The sequence below is a fragment of the Apiospora aurea genome (genome assembly GCF_038362705.1).
Source record: "Apiospora aurea strain CBS 24483 chromosome Unknown utg000004l_segment0_segment0, whole genome shotgun sequence".
Taxonomy (NCBI): domain Eukaryota; kingdom Fungi; phylum Ascomycota; class Sordariomycetes; order Amphisphaeriales; family Apiosporaceae; genus Apiospora; species Apiospora aurea.
Window position 1 is genome coordinate 545,295 of NW_027117391.1, and position 15,999 is coordinate 561,293.

Sequence of the window (15,999 nt, forward strand, 5' to 3'; positions counted from 1 at the left end):
CCGAGAGATGCTAGCGTGCAATGCGACTGGCACCGCAGGAGTTTGGGAGTTTTGGTTTCAGCACTAGAAGGAAGACGAGGGGTTCCGGTGTGACAGCGGCCGCAACAAGAAACGTGGATCTGAGCACCCGTCGCCGTAGAACTCCCGAGGCTCCCGACGACGTGGTGTATCACGAACTGCGAACTACGTGGCTCGTACGGGGCCCTTTGCGGTTGGCGGTAGCCACCGCGATTGAATCTGTCTTGGTCTGTTGCTGGGATCGTGCCAATGAGAACTCTCCAGACCTACTCGGGGATTTTGTGTAACCAAGGCGGTCAGGTGGTTGTCTCTACTAACCTACAAGTAGGACATCAAGACCAGCCAAACTTTGCAATGGGGAGCTGGCATGAAGCCACCGTCGTCGTCTGCATGCTTGGTATTTGTCTAAGGTGGCGTTGGCCGACGAAGCATCAACTGACTTGCTTGTCGTAATACCCGGGTAACATCTAAAGGCTGAGATCATGTTTGCTGGCCAAGAGCAGATTGTAGATGGCCCAGCAGCAAAGCCGAGATCCCAGAGCCCAGAGCTTGGCCGCTGAAGGTGGTGTGGAGAAGACCCCCAATTCCGCCAGTGCAATCAATTAACGCGGTTGCCATGCCAGGGCCTAGCCAAAACGCGACTTTCCGAGAAGAACGCGTCGCCCAAAAGCCCGGGACTTTGGTATTGGATATTCAATAACGATCTCACATGCAAATAGCTACATCAACAGTTACGCCCACATTGTAGCCGCATATACTTGGCACAGTATCCAGGCACTCGCACCACACCTAACACCAAATCCAACATGTCGCAACCACCTATGCTCACTCTGGCGGGGGACAAAGCCGAACCCAAGAAGGCCCAGCTCAACCTCTTGCCGTGTCGCATCCACCACGATGGAAACGTCGCCCCGGCAGAGTCTTTCTGGAGTCCTGTAACTGCCGAAGGTATGTAGTATCGACTACAGATTAGGAGTCATCCCGTCTAACATATGCTTCAGATGGCTCAACCAAAACGGCGTACCTGAGAGGGCGGAAGTTGCACGGCAAGACGGTGCCGCTGCCCGCGGGCTACTATGGCGCCGTCGCCGAAAAGGGGGACGCGAAGCGCGAGATCCCCCGCAGGGAGGAGATGGACCAGGACGCCGACGTGCAGGAGCTGCCCGACGCCATGGAGATCGCGCCGCTCCAGAGCAAGGCCCAGTTCGACGACTTCGTAGTTTGGGGCCACGAGTCGCTGGCGGACGCCGGCGCCGACCCCTATGTGAGGGGCATTGAGGAATGGGTGGCCTTTTCTGAACAGGTGAGTCAAATCCAGAAGGCGTCCGGCGCTATTTGGGAATATGATGGAATTCGCATAGCTAACTGCAAAACACTCCAGATACACTCGTATCCTGCCTTGGACAGCAGCGCATGAGGTTTGGTTCGTTACGTTGGGTACAGAGGCATTGGTTACGGCGTTCCGGCGAGCTTGGTATAGCAAACATGAATTCATGGAATTTTACAGACAAGGATAATCTGATCTAGGCTTAATGAAAACGCCATCCTTATTGCACAGAACATTGGCAACCTCCCTTGAGAACTCTGTTGCATCTATCCCGGCTGCTTGGCGGTGCACATTCATGGTTTGGTAGAGCTGCAAGGCTAAAAAGCTGCGTACCGTTTAACAGCTCTGGGCTGGGCTGAGTTAGCGAGGTTCCTGGTAACTTCCAGTAACAAAACTGCCTCACCTGCCCCGCCAAACGTTATCAATCCAATTAATTTTCGATAAGTTTCCAGTTCGCGCATTCATTCCGCGACCAGCATCCATCATTTTTCCATCGAAACCGCATCAACTCGACCATCCATCAATTCCCCCATCACTGCGACAAAACCCCTCCATCACCAACATGACTCCCGGTGCTCTGAATGGCGAGGCCGCTGTCGGACCCGAGGGGTCGCGACAGAAGAGCAAGGCGACGCCCGACTCGATCCGCGTCGGCTGCATCGCCATGGTCGAGAAGGACGGCCAGGCCCGCCGCGCCGAGATCCTGAGCATCAAGGACACCAAGAGCGGCCGCCAGTTCTACTGCAACTTCGACAACTTCAACAAGCGACTCGACGAGTGGGTGCCCGTCAAGCGCATCGACTTCGACCAGGACGTCGAGTGGCCCAACCCGGACAAGGACAAGCCCAAGCAGGGCAAGACCAAGAAGGGCGCCGTCGCCGCCGGCGGCCCTAGAAAAAACGTCGGCAAGAAGAACGTCGCCCAGAAGCGCCCCGGCAAGCGCGAGCAGTCCGTCACCTCCGAGGCCGTCACGCCGCACCCGTGGACCGAGTTTGTCGATTCGCAGAGCCAGTCCAAGGCGCCCTCGACCCCGCGCGACCTCGACTCCAAAGCGGGCGATACTCCGGCTGCCAATGGCGGCGCCGGCGGCGATGAGATGGACGTCGACGACGACGATAACGCTCCCGAAGTCAAGAAGGAGGAGTTCAGCAGAGAGGCCGAGATCGAGAAGCTGCGGACGGGAGGCTCCATGACCCAGAATCCGACCGAGCTGGCGCGCATCCGAAACATCTCCAAGGTGCAGTTCGGCAAATGGGACTTGTTCCCTTGGTACTTCTCGCCGTACCCCGAAGCCTTCACGCAAGAGGACGTCATCTTCATCTGCGAATTCTGCTTGAACTACTATGGCGACCAAAAGTCGTTCACGAGACACCGACACAAGTGCACGCTGCAACACCCGCCCGGCAACGAGATCTACCGCGACGATTACGTATCGTTCTTCGAGATTGACGGCCGCCGGCAACGCACCTGGTGCCGCAACCTGTGTCTGCTGTCCAAGATGTTCCTGGACCACAAGACACTGTACTACGACGTCGACCCGTTCTTGTTCTACGTCATGACGCAGAAGGACGAGAAGGGCCACCACTTCGTCGGCTACTTCTCGAAAGAAAAAGAGTGCGCCGAGGGCTACAACGTGGCCTGTATCTTGACCATGCCGCAGTACCAGCGCAAGGGCTTCGGCCGCCTGCTGATCGCCTTCTCCTACGAGCTGTCCAAAGTCGAGGGCAAGCTGGGCTCGCCCGAGAAGCCGCTCTCCGATTTGGGTTTACTCAGTTACCGGCAGTACTGGTCGGAGCAGATCCTGGACCTGCTGCTACGGGTCAACGACGGCGACGAGAAGTGCAGCATCGAGTCCATCTCGTCGGAGCTGGCCATGACGACGACGGACGTCGAGCACACGCTGCAGGCGCTTAAGATGCAGGTCTACCACAAGGGCGAGCACAAGCTCGTCATCTCGGAGAAGATGATGCAGCAGCGCGAGAAGGCCAAGGCGAAGCAGAACCGCTCCATCGACCCGCACCGCATCCAGTGGAAGCCGCCCGTCTTCACGGCCTCCTCGAGGACATGGGGTTGGTAGACTACTACAAGAACCGTCGTTGCCTCGAATGTATATATGTCATGATAGCAATGAAAGGAGGAATAGCAAGGAGTTCTGGTTGTTCGTTTATTTTTGGCTTGGGTAAATAAAGTACATACTTGGGCGTTCGCTTGCGTGTTAATAACGAAAAAAGAGATACCCTAGGTAGATTGAATGAAGAATGCCTAACATGTGGCGAGCTTTGCCATTATCAAATTCAATACGATCGCCGAGTACACACATATATATATGTTCTTTCAACAGTATGCTACGAGCATGCTTCCCAGCGGTTCCGTGCTGGCGGTGCAGCTTGCTCGACTCCCGTACTAAGGATGCAACTAAGTATACAAAGACTTATTCCTCTCCTTATAAACCTCGATCTTTGTGAGAGGCTTCTATGAGAATACCATGGCCATTTATGACCTATGTCTTCTTAATGTTCGTGTTAAAAGTTAAGCATGGGCAGATTAGCCTTCACGAGAGAAGCAGGGGAGAAAGACAGGGCAGTCAAGTTCTGACAATGAAATGTATTAAGTTGCACCTGCAGTGTCTAGTAATCAAGTGAGTGACTAAATAAGGAAATCCAAGTCACTCTGCTCTGAGTATTGGTAATGACTGTTCCGTAGAGTCCTTCCCCGACTTTATTCGACACGGTAGCATGATCGATATACGCGTGTCGCAACTAAGACCAGCCCCCCCCGGGAGCAAATTAAAGGAACCGACGGCTAAAAAAATGAGATATGAAATACACATAGCCATGGACAACTATCAAACCGTATAGGTGAAGTGGGTTGTCAAAGAAAGGCATGGTTTGGCGTTCGGGTTGATTGCCTCTAGGCGCAGTAGAGTTGAACCAGCAAAAGGGGGGATACCGCTCTGGGGGTAGGTCGAGATTATCTTTAGGTGAGCTTACCAAGCTGCTTACGCTGGATCGATTGGCTTGTTCCTCTTATTCAATTATTTCGTGGCGTAAGTTCCCTGGGTTGAAAGCGTCCTCGCGTGGCTTCGCTTCATGTTGCCCATGTGTTATCTCTGCTGCCTTCTGAGCATTTCTGGATGGGTTCCACCCGTGACAACCTCAAGACTAATCTTTCTTCTTTTTCTTACCTCCCTTGCTGCTCTTTTTATTACCTTTCTCCTCGTCCGAGACGTCGTATACGTTGTCCCCTCGCGAATCAACCTGACTTGGTTCTGACCCTTGTGTTTGCTTCTCTCGCTCCTCTCTCTTCATGCCCCGCGCATATGCATCCCTTTGCTTCTTGAGGTGCTTCTCCTTCTGCTCATCCGGAATGTTTCTATAGTTTTCCCTGTCCCGCTGGTTGCGCTTCTTGCGCTGCTCATCCGTCCATATCCTCTTTTTGTATCTCCGCTTGCTTTAACGTTCTTTTGCGGCCCCTGTTGCTTCAAAGCCTCCCTTGCTTTCTGGTATGTCGCTGCGACTTCGTCGTATGTATGGTATTTACATTTCGTTTTATCTTTGCAAGTCTTGCAGTAAGCTGTGCACTTCTCAAGTTGGTTCTTGTTGAAACAAGCATCGCACAGCTTACGGAACCGACCCCCGGCGTGCTCATCGAATGAAATAAGCCGGAAGTATTTCGCAACTTTTGGGTTGGTCTCCGCCGCCTTTCTCGCACGAGTTAGGAGATCTTCGTTTTCAGGGGCTTCCGCGCCTATTAAGGGATCCCCCGAGGACTGAGTGAAGAGGGTGTCCTGGCCAGACAAGTTCGGCGGGCCTGTAGGTGAGACCTGCTCGTTGGAAAAGGAGCCACCCGCTCTCGTGTCCAGCTCCTCTCCGGCTTGAACGGACTGGACGCCCTGTCTGACCAAAACCAACGGGTTTATATATGCGACCTGCTCACTGGGAAAGGAGGCCACCGCGCTCGTGTCCGGTTCCTCTCCGGCTGGAGCGGGTTGGGCATCCGGTTCGACCATATGCTGCTCCTCTGGAAGAAATGACGCATCCATCGTAAGACGTCCTAGCTGCCGAGTTAACTCCTCCAAATTTTCTTCAACGACCTCGTCGCCAACAACATCTGTCAGCGGCTGAAATGGTCCGCGCAAGGTCGCCCATGGGAGGCGGCAAAAGACTTTTGCGCATTAGCACTGGTAACATCTCTTATCGACCTCTGGTTCCCACTCAAAACACTCTAAGCCAAGCCGAGAGCAACGATCGCATACACAATAAGTTTCCTCTCCCACTTCCGCGTACTGCGGCTCCTCCTCCTCCTCCTACATGGGTTGCGGGTTTTGTTCCTCCCTGGGATGTTTCTTATGGTGTCCATGGCGACGACTTGAAGAAGGCATATTGCTCTATTGGTTATGAAGAAGAGTTGATGATTTGGCTTGATGAGTTCAATCGATATCCTGAACGGATCAAGTCGAGTTTTATATGTCTTTCTCTCTTGCGTTATCTTCCACCATCATCGTCCTTCCGAGCAAGGTCCAGCCCGGAAGGGGTTGATTGCTCGACATTCCGTATCGCGATGAAGCTTACCTCGAAACCCCAGTATCCTAGATTGAAGCCGCTCTGAGTTGCTCTGATTGCCTAGAAGCGTCAACGGATTGCGTGTTACCCATAGAAGCATCGCATGAGCTCCCAAGCCCGAGTCAGATCACATTGGCAAACGTTGCCTCGCACAACAACACATGAACATCTCGTTTGCATTACAGAATTGTAATCGCTTTCGAAATGGCTGGCTCGCTTCGTCAGATGAGCCCCGTTAGGAACACCGCGTCCACCTGAGACGTCGTTGGGCTTGCAAACTGGACAAGGCCTCCTGTTTTCCTAAACTCGAGGTTTTCCCAAGGCAGGCCATGAATTCTGCGGTAAACCAGCTCAGTTGAGCAGAAATTCTAGAGGAGCTTCGCTGTTACGTTTGCCATATTATTCCTTTGCCCTAGCTGCCGAGGTCGTGATCAGGCAAACTGTCATCTGACGACCTGCTGCATTCCCCATATTCGCAACGCCAAGAACATGCGCAGTTCAAAAGTTGGTCATTCGATACTGTAAGCGCAATCATCTTTGTAGTTGTTCGGGCTTTGTGCCTACGTAGGCATGTTACAGCACGGGTGTGAGCCAACAGCCTTTGTTCCGGGACAGTCCAATTCTCTGGCAAATCTCATTATTCGCCGCGCCAACCAACAGTCTACGTGGACTTATCAACCTTCCAGATTGCCGTTTGCAGAAGCAGCTACTCGAACCATACATCTAAGGTACCAAGCACTCCCCTAGGTGTGTCGAGACTACGTCCACGTTAGCTTACGGAGGGAGAGCGGCCGAAAACCCATGTATCTGGATGGATCGGATGAGCAATCAAGTACGAGAGCGCCGGTCACAATTCTTCGGTTGTGCATCAGCTCCTACATGACCCAGAAACGCAATTAACAGCCTGCGAACGTTTTGGCGGGGGCTTCTCGAATGAACACCACTGTATAGCTCCCTTGTATGATGATGTTCACGTACAGTATACGTATCCCTTACATCTTTTATAGATATCCATGGCCGTTAATTGCATCCATATAGTTAGACCTTAGCCATGTTTGTTTGTTTGTCAAACTTGCGATCCACTAATTCGAGTGCCCGGATTGGTGCTTAATGCACTAACAGGAACACCACCAACGCCCCCTACTGTGGCCAATAGCCACCAGCTCCAGAAAGGTAGCGTCAAGCCTGGCTTTGGTATTTTTCAAGAACTACTAGATATATCACCTATCGGAGTTCTACGAAGCGATGTACGCGGCTTGTTACTCGACGCTCATAGGTAAGAATTGAGCCATGTTTATCAGACTTGCGGCCACTGATTCTGGCGCCGGGGTTAGTGCTAACGCTGATTAATACGGAATCGGTTGCTCAGAGCTTGACTTCAAGGCTGCCGGGCACTTAAGCATGGGATCTTTGCTCCGGGTTGCCAACATCGCAGATATGGTGGCCCGTAGGTAGGCCCGTGATACCAGGATCATGGTGGAGCAAACTCGCACAGTCGGCAGTGGCATACATATTCAGCACCGAGTGTTCATGAGGGCGTAGGCATAACGGAAGCTTGCAGGCATGACCCGTGTTATGCAGATCGATGATGTGTGTGTATGCGGTCTATTACATCAAGGTGCCCTGCTTGTTCGATTCCACTACCAACAGGCAGCTATGTAAATGCCTCCTCGCACGAACCTCACCTCGAGGCGCGTACGTAGCTAAATATACTCTTCATATCACAGTCGTCACGTGCTTACTTCAACTCATCAAGCCCTCTCCCAGCCCCTCCCGCCGCGACCTCCATCGGCTTCCCATGCAGCATCCTCCAAACCACCTTACCCAACCTCGCAACCCCATCCTCGAGGTCCGCCTCGTCCTCCCAAGCAAAGCACAGCCGCACCTCGTTCTCGAACCGCGGCCCGTCCGCGTCCCCCCTGCACCGCGAACAGCCCGCCCGTCCCGATGGCCAGGTTCTCCTCCGCCTGGCACCGCTTCGCGACCTCGTCGGCTTTCAGACCGCCGGGCAGGCGGAACCAGACGAAATACCCCCCAAACACATCGTCCCTTCCCGCAAGACTGCGGACCATGCCCGTCGTGCTCGCCACATCGTCCCCTCCCACCACCATCCCCTCCATCGCCGCCTCCGCGCCCCCTGGCCCAAACCGTACAGCGGCCCCAACACCTCCCGCGCCCTCTCCACGACCAACCCGTGCCGCCTCCGGTACGCCGGCCTCAACTTATCGCGGACATGGGCCGCCAGCCCGCCCGACACCAAGAGCTCGTACACGACCGCGGCCGCGAACTGGGAGGGCGCGCCGCCGGAGCGCGTCGAGCCGGTCTGGGAGAGGCCGTAGGCGAAATCGGGCGCCGACTCGGTCCAGCCCGTGCGCAGGCCCGGCCCCGCGAGCTTGCTGAAGGAGCCGTTGGACACGGCGTGGCCGAAGCGCTGGCCGGGCGGGTCGTGCGGGGAGGGGCCGAGGGGGCGTTCGAGGTCGGTGAGGCGGGGGAGGAGGGCCTTGTTTAGGTCTGGTGCTTCCCCGGTAGACGAAGAGGAGGGGGAAGAAGTGGTAGTGGCAGGTCGCCACTGCAGCATGTCGTACACATCGTCACAGATAACCAAAGCATCGTACCGGCGCGCCAGCTCCAGCAGGCCCTGCCGCCGGCGCAGGCTCATCGTCTTGCCCGACGGGTTCGAGAAGGACGGGACGCAGTAGATGACGTGGCGGTAGAGCTTGCGGTGCGGGCCCGGGTCCTTGAAGCACTTCTTCTCATCCTTGGCGGCAGCATCTTCCTCCTCAGACTTGCGCAACCCGGCTTCCAGGACCGCGAGCTCGATCCCCTCCTCGTCCTCCGGCACGGCGCGCATCCGGGACCCGAACCCGGCGTCTGCGAAGATGGGACACGCGAGGAAGTAGCAAGGCGCCACCATCCAGACCGCGCGCGTATACGCCGGGTCCGTGAACGACTGCAAGATACAAGCGACGCTCTGACTAGCCCCACCGCTGACGGCGACGCGCTCGATATCCGAGGGAGTCCCATAGAACTCGGCGAGCCAGGCGGCCAGGGCGCCGCGCAGGGGCTCGAAGCCCGGGTCGGGCCCGTACAGCAGCGCCGGCGTCGCGAGGGAGGGGTTGCCCAGCAGCCGCTGCGACGCCGCGTTCAGGGCTGTGGTGGGCAACAAACTGGCCGAGGGCCAGCCGCGCAGGAGGTTGATGGGCTTCTTGGGGTGGCCCGGGTCGGAGGCCATGGCCGAGGCGTTCACCGTACGGGTGGAAGAGGGTTGTTGTTGCTGGGGTTGCGCCTGAGGTGCCGATGATTCCGAAGATGGAGTTTCTGCTGTTGATGATGCCATCATGGCTGTCTCCTGGATGCTTCGGGGTTTGAGACGGGCCATTATATGTTGGCGTGAGAGCTTGGGATAACGTGAGTGATTGGATATACTGCGCAAGCCACATCTAAACATCACTTCATAGGATTGGTAGAAGTTGGATTGTCGTTGCGTGTATTTGTACCTAAAGCAGCAGGTGGACCCCGCCGTCCAAGATCGGAACCGAAATCCGGAGCGGCCGAATGCGGAGATGCATTCCCCCAACTTGCCGTCGCAATCATCACGCAATGTGACATATGACTGGCCGGGGTGAATGCATGCGATATATGTACGTACATCATCTCGGATCCGAACCAGGAATACGACTTCAGTTGCCCAGATGATAACACATCCCAGTTCCATACAGTTAGCTGATCATAGAGGGCAAAGTAATATCGATCAGGCAAACAAGCAAACATGCCATTGAAAATCCTAAAAGAGCGCTATAACGGGGTATAATAATGATGCACCCAAAAAACGACCCTGCCAATGCTTCCCCTCTAATGATGCTACACACGCACTCATGTACCAAGTTGCCCATATCTATTGGGGGTACCGTCTCTCTTCTTATCGTCTTAATCCTGTTCTTCGATTCTTCTGCCAAATCAAATCTCATAAGGCTTATCGTTCTTAAAAATCAAATGCGGTTTCCGCTTCGCAATGTCCAAGATGGTCTCGGCGAAGACGCCGTTGGCCCACGCGAACCAGCTTCGCGTGTACGAGCTGACCATGTTGACATCCACGCTCTCGTGGATTAGCCCCAGCTTGCTCGCCTTGAGCACGAGGCCCAGGCACTCTTTGATCTCAGCGTCGTCGCTGGATGTCTGGGCTTGGACCAGCAAGCTCATGGGCCACGCGTTCGACAGACCGATGTGAGGGCCTAGTGACAGATCATTAGCATATGATAGTTTTTCAGAAGTAGAGAAGAAAAAAGGTAAAAGCTTACCCCCAATACCGTGAAACTCGCGACCCGAAAGGAAATAGGGGTTCGACTCCTTAGCCAGCAACATCTTCCGGGTGTTCTGGTAAACCGGGTCGTCGGCCTTCAAGAAGCCCATCAGGGGCAGCGCCAGCAACGACGGGTAGTTGGCGTCGTCCATGAACAGAGCAGAGCCATAGCCGTCAACCTCGTACGCGAAAACGTCGCCAAACTTCTTGTGGTGCACGACGCCGTGCTCCCAGACGCCGTCGGAAATGGTCTGGCTCCACTTGTCGGCGCGCCGCGCCCAGGTAGACTCGCCCGCCTCCTTCAGAATGGCGGCCGCCCGCTTCAGCTCGACCGCCATCATGGCGTTGGCGGGGATGAAGAAGCCCAGCGTCGTCGCGTCATCGCTGGGCCGGAACGCGGACCGGACCAGGCCCGTGCCGTTGTTGAGCGGGTTGCCGACGCCGTTCAGATTCAGGGTCTCGGTGCCCGTGTTTGTGTTGCGGCTGAAGGTGTACTCGTTTCTCTCAAATCGGCCCGTCTCGTCGAAGGTAGGGCGCGACTGCTGCTCGAGCACAGTGAAGACCGTCTCGAGAGCGAGGAACCAGCGCGTCGTCAGGTAGTCGCGCGAGCCGGTGTGGTCGTTGAAGTCGTTGCTCAGGGCCAGGAAGTGGGCGAGGGAATCCAGCTCGTACTTGCACTCGAAGACGGCCGAGGGCTCGTAGGCAGGGTGGACATTATCGTCTTGTCCGTTATGGCTGACGGGCAACCCGCTTATGGGCGGCGGCTGGAAGGCGTTGCAGTAGGGCGACTCGATAACGAACTCGGACTGCGTGTTGATTGCGCCTAGGATAAGTTGGTAGACGGCCGGGTCTTTCTTGGCCAATGGCTGGTACGGCGACAGCTGGTTCGTCGAATCTCGCAGCCATTCCGCAATGATGTCCCCTGTGATGATGAAGGATTGCGGGCCGTCCCATTTGCCGGAATCGGACGGCGAGTATGTGTTGGGCTTCTTCTTCTTTTTCTTGCCGTCTGTTCCTGTCGTATGGAATTTGACTGTCGTGTCCGTTGTTGACTGTGATTGGGGTGAATATCAGCATAGGTCCCGTAGACCTCTTCCTCTTGTGGTGGCAGTGTCTGCCGCGACTTAACTAACCGGAAAGGCGTTCTCGAACAAGCGCGCCAGGTCTGGGTCTCGCATGCGCGAAGTGACGTCCTCTATCACCTTCTCAATGGCATCGGAGTGGAAAGTTCGGCATCGTGGATGGGGCCGCTGGAAAGGCAGAGCGAGAGGGCCTTCGCTTAGGGGCCGGCTATGCGACAGAGGAAGAGCATTGTTAGCAACCGCTGCAGCTCGAGGCAGGAAAGGGCCAAGAAGAGGGGCAAACGTACTGCGGATAGCTCGAGTATGATTTGTAGTCGGGACAAGCTTCGTTGGGGTCGAAGTCGGTCAATGGCTGCTGTTGGGCGGCGGTTTGGTCCGACAATAAGCAGGCCAGAGCCAGAGGTGCCAGCGAGCGAAGCGACCAAGTCATGATGTCGTCTCTGGAAGCGCGGCGTTCGTTTTTGGTCGTTTCTTGAGCTCGGAAAGCTCACGTGGTAGTATCTTTCAGCAGAGGATGGTCATTGGAAAACAGTTCGAGGCCGGCCAAGAGCACGCGACAGTGTGGTGGGAAAGCACAGGTTTATAGTGGAAGTCGAGTTCGTATAGGATGGAGGTTACCAACGGGGAATTGGGAATCCCTCGAAGTCACTTTTTGGTGCTGTCATCGTCGGCCAGGGTCAGCCCGCCCGCTGTTCTCTCCTTTCCCCCGCCTGCTTGCTTTGCTGGGCTTCCCTGCTCGCTGCTGCTCTGCGGTGCACTGCTGCACTGTAATCCACTGAGCTGCACCTCTAAATGGCAAATGCACGGCGCCAGATCCACCGAGTTTCTGCAATGAGCACACACTCGGACAGGACAGGGAACCCCTTTGCAGGGGGGATTTTAGGTTGGGCCTGCTGGAGAGTCAATTGAAGCTTGATTCTGGCGTGCTTGATTGCTACCTCCCACTACAGCGGTCCTGGAATTAAGCCTCGCCCTTCTGCGACCCCTAGACCCAGCAGGCTAGATGGGCAATTCCGGGGTACGTCGCACAATCTCCCATCTCGAAACAGGTCACCCCCCACTGCCCAACCGGTCAACTGATGATCTTCCTCAGGGATGGTCTTTTCCGCTCGGCTTCTGTCCACCTTCGACGATACCCTTCTTCTTGTTCTGCGGTAAACACCCGTCTCGACTACGGCTCTCTCACACACACGGCGGGCCTTGGCATATGCGAAGCTACGGTGTCAAAAGGTAGAGAAAGCCAATTGGTACAATGTCCGACCGTGACCCGGCTCACGGGGCCAGCTTCGTTGCCGATAGCCGGGGAGATTGCTGGCAACCCATTCGAATGCCTACGCCGTAACAACGTCGCTCTGAATAATCGGCAAGTCGATGCTGACTGGATGAACCGAGTGAAATGCATTCAACTCGAGCCTAATGACCAACGTCTGTAGAATGCCTATTCGGTGGGACGAACTAATCAAGTCGGTTCGAACAAGCCTTGTGCGATCAAGCTAAAACGTCCGGGAAATGTTGGAAGTCGTCCCACCTTGGCGGCCTTCCGCAACTTTGTGGCGGTGTTGCTTCATTGGCATTATCCTCAAACCCATTCTTGAAGCCTTATGCAGCTGCCCGCCAGCCCCAATCGAGTCTATTCACGACTTGTCCGAAATTCAGTTTTCCAAAGGCCAGGACCTTTATGCTTTTGGCTCACCATCTTCGGCTTGATGCAAAATGGTACCACAACCGGGCAATCGGCATCACGCGCCTTCGGTCATCGTTGCCATAACGTTCCCATCCCGTCTCTCTGGAATAGCCAAGCCGACAAAGTTGAACAGGTGACCACCACTGTATCGAACGACCAAAGAAGGCGCTCAATGGCATTGCCAATGTCCTGGGGATACCCTCAATCATAACCAAGGACTATCACAGTGGAGTTCCTCTTAAGCTGAAAGCGACGACTGACCATGTGGGACAGCGGCCGGTAGCGAGTGGCATTTCTTTCCTTCATCAGCCACATGAGCGCCTTCTTCTACACCTAATAAACTTGTGGAATTCGCTTGGATCTATGAGTTTCTCAGGGTCAAGGTCGGAGTCGGGGACGAGAATAGGGGACGCGACTACAATATGGAGAATGATGGGAAGGGTTGACCGGATACGTTCATTGTGGGCGTTCTGCTATTAATATCTTTAGAGATATTTGAGATAGAGTATTCACGGGCTCACGACGCACAGATGAGGAAATCCGTGCCTGGGTGTCGTTGGAGACTGTAGAGTCCATGCTGAGACTTGAAGCTACAATTACCGTGACATTTCAACGAACAAGGCCATCGAGCAGGGGTTTACAGCAACATTATAGCTCAACAGGACGGCGCCCATCACTCCAAGATGGCCATAGAGCTTGGCGGCGTACGGTATCATCTCCATGTTCTTGGTATTGTGAGAACCATTCTTGGGGCATGCTTTCGATGATTGGGGGAACCCCCCCCCGAAGTGTACAGGCTGGCAGTACACCGAAAGCCTTCGTCATTCGACCACGGGAAGTAAGGGACCATCAAGATCACGGACATTTCCAATCTCTATTTCATCTGCTATGAGACGTAAGATCCTTAAAGAGATTAGAAACGGTTATGGTAAGTATCAGTCTGCGAGCCGGATACCATTGACTGCAAGTGGCTGTCTTCGCACCTCTTACCCAGGATTAGGAAAAGGGCTTCTTACTTCCGGTAGCAGTAGATATCTAACCACCTTGGATCTCTTGTGTTCCTGTGATCCAGCAGAGAAAAAAACGTGGTCGCGCTCTTAAGAGTCCTTGTTTACTTGCCTATGGGAGGATGTTGTCCTGTAGCAGCAAGACCACAGGTAGTAGGCGGGGCAATTCGCTCTCCCACTTCACTCAATTGATGATGTTGATGGGCACTGAGGACTCATTAAAGAGTTCAATAAGTCTCTTCTCTGAGCCAAGGAGGAATTGGATGTATGAGACTGGCCTTTGGGTTGTCTGACTAAGACACCACGCCTTCTAGAGTCCCCGATCGAAATTGGTCTGAAGGAAGCCCACTTCCAGGGGATCTACCAATCATGGTCGATGGCCCGGTTACCAAGCCGAGGCGCATTTGATGTGCGTTTTGACAGCATATGTGCTTTTGCGGCGGCATGCTGCATGATCGGCTCTGTTGGCATTCTCGCGGGTTGTCTATATGCCGCACCCTGGTCGAATCGTATGCCACATTGGGTTTTCCTTGCATGACTTGCTTACATCAACCTATCTCTCCGCGAGAATATGATGCGTAGTAGTAATGGTAGTTGAAGGTTCTGTCATCTTGGTCTACGAAGTGGCCGATGGAAAGATCGACAGGCTGCTATGTTGTGTCTCACTACGCTCAGCCTCTGGTGAAGAGAGAGCACGAGTGCTTGTTTACCCACGGATGATGCCGTACCGGCACCTTTAAGCTTAAGAATACTGATGCTGGCACGCTTTGACACCGTCGACATTGCTCTCAGGATGGCCTCATTGCAAGGTGGATTAGGCGGCTCCAGTCGGGCTGCAGAAGCATCCACCGTTCGCAGTAGTGTGGCAGGACTGTCATGTAGGACCTGCATGGAAAAGCAACGGGGGATGTCATGATGGGGGCTGATCATCAGGTGATCATCAAACATGATTGATGACTAGCAAGAGGATGGCAGGCTGGCAGGCCGGCATTGCTGCAATCGTGATGTTGATACACCTGTTTCTGAGCCATGTGGGCTGCTGGGAAAACAGCGAAAAAGAAAAGAGAAGTCGAAGGAGAGGCGGCCGAAGGAGGAAAAAAAGAAAAGAAAAGAAAAGAAAGAAGGACATGCTTTAATGCTGGTCAGACCTGCAGCTGCGCGAGCAAATGCTAAAGGGCCTGCAGATGGATTCGAAGACGCCCGACAGGATGGAACAGCAGCAGAGCAGCATGATGGAAGAGGGTATGACGTTAAGCCAGCCATCTACTAGAACGGCATCTCGACCCTGACAACCAGCAATGGTCGATATTCACACCAGATGAAGGAGAGGCCAGGACGGCCAATCCCCAGCGACTACGTCTGCCTATGTTCATTGGACAACCTCAGCTGAAGAGCTGGTTCAGGGCCGTTTGGTCGGTTGGATATGATCGAGAGTGACGATATCTGGGAATACTGCGGGGCGTAGGAGAGCCTGGAACTGATGTGAGTTCGGCTAAACCATCAAGATTTCCGGTACCTCCTCAGGCTCAATCTCCGGGACGTAGGGGTTGATCTTTCTTACGGCAAGCCGACCGTCACCTAATCAACCCCCTCTCTTCTGCTCTAGTCGAATGAGTCCCCTATACCTGCCAGATGCCAACTCCTCTGGCACCGTCTGTGTATACGCAACGGTTTGATTACTCTGATCGCCTATCCCGGCACACAGACACTTGGCTCGACAGCCGCCATCATCGATTCGACGGGGCCCCTTTGAGACTTTCCCACCCTGACTATTTGCTCCCTGCATCGAGTCCCTATGTTCTCGTGTGATTGTTATGAGACGGACCCGTCGCCTACCCGTAACACTACCGCGAGATCGTCGTCGCGCTGGAGATTCACGTCCTCTGTCCCGAGCCTGTGCGTTACCCGCGCTCCGGAATAGACCTCCTCCTACCTGTCTGTGAGGCGACAAGGGTACACTGATATCGTCCTGGACTGCCTATAGAAGAAAGGCACAGTCCCCGTCTACTCTAATCACAT

General features: G+C 54.6%; 5 protein-coding genes across 5 annotated transcripts; 2 read left to right on the plus strand and 3 right to left on the minus strand.

Annotated features, from left to right (window-relative positions):
- Positions 1–824: 824 nt before the first annotated feature.
- On the plus strand, positions 825–1,435 carry PG986_004989 (uncharacterized protein; the record flags this gene model as incomplete). Its single annotated transcript, XM_066841211.1, has 3 exons — positions 825–966; positions 1,020–1,321; positions 1,400–1,435. The coding sequence occupies 3 exons, from the start codon at positions 825–827 to the stop codon at positions 1,433–1,435; spliced, it is 480 nt and encodes a 159-aa protein (XP_066701073.1).
- A 472-nt stretch (positions 1,436–1,907) lies between these two features.
- On the plus strand, positions 1,908–3,422 carry PG986_004990 (histone acetyltransferase esa-1; the record flags this gene model as incomplete). The annotated part of the gene is made up of 1 exon (XM_066841212.1): positions 1,908–3,422. The coding sequence occupies one exon, from the start codon at positions 1,908–1,910 to the stop codon at positions 3,420–3,422; it is 1,515 nt and encodes a 504-aa protein (XP_066701074.1).
- A 1,084-nt stretch (positions 3,423–4,506) lies between these two features.
- PG986_004991 (uncharacterized protein) lies at positions 4,507–5,387 on the minus strand (the record flags this gene model as incomplete). The annotated part of the gene is made up of 2 exons (XM_066841213.1): positions 4,507–4,755; positions 4,803–5,387. The coding sequence occupies 2 exons, from the start codon at positions 5,385–5,387 to the stop codon at positions 4,507–4,509; spliced, it is 834 nt and encodes a 277-aa protein (XP_066701075.1).
- A 2,258-nt stretch (positions 5,388–7,645) lies between these two features.
- Positions 7,646–9,244, minus strand: PG986_004992 (uncharacterized protein; the record flags this gene model as incomplete). Its single annotated transcript, XM_066841214.1, has 3 exons — positions 7,646–7,798; positions 7,833–7,989; positions 8,061–9,244. The coding sequence occupies 3 exons, from the start codon at positions 9,242–9,244 to the stop codon at positions 7,646–7,648; spliced, it is 1,494 nt and encodes a 497-aa protein (XP_066701076.1).
- A 620-nt stretch (positions 9,245–9,864) lies between these two features.
- Positions 9,865–11,719, minus strand: PG986_004993 (uncharacterized protein; the record flags this gene model as incomplete). The annotated part of the gene is made up of 4 exons (XM_066841215.1): positions 9,865–10,139; positions 10,206–11,259; positions 11,341–11,497; positions 11,577–11,719. 4 exons carry the CDS (start codon positions 11,717–11,719, stop codon positions 9,865–9,867), a joined length of 1,629 nt encoding a protein of 542 aa, XP_066701077.1.
- Positions 11,720–15,999: the final 4,280 nt, after the last annotated feature.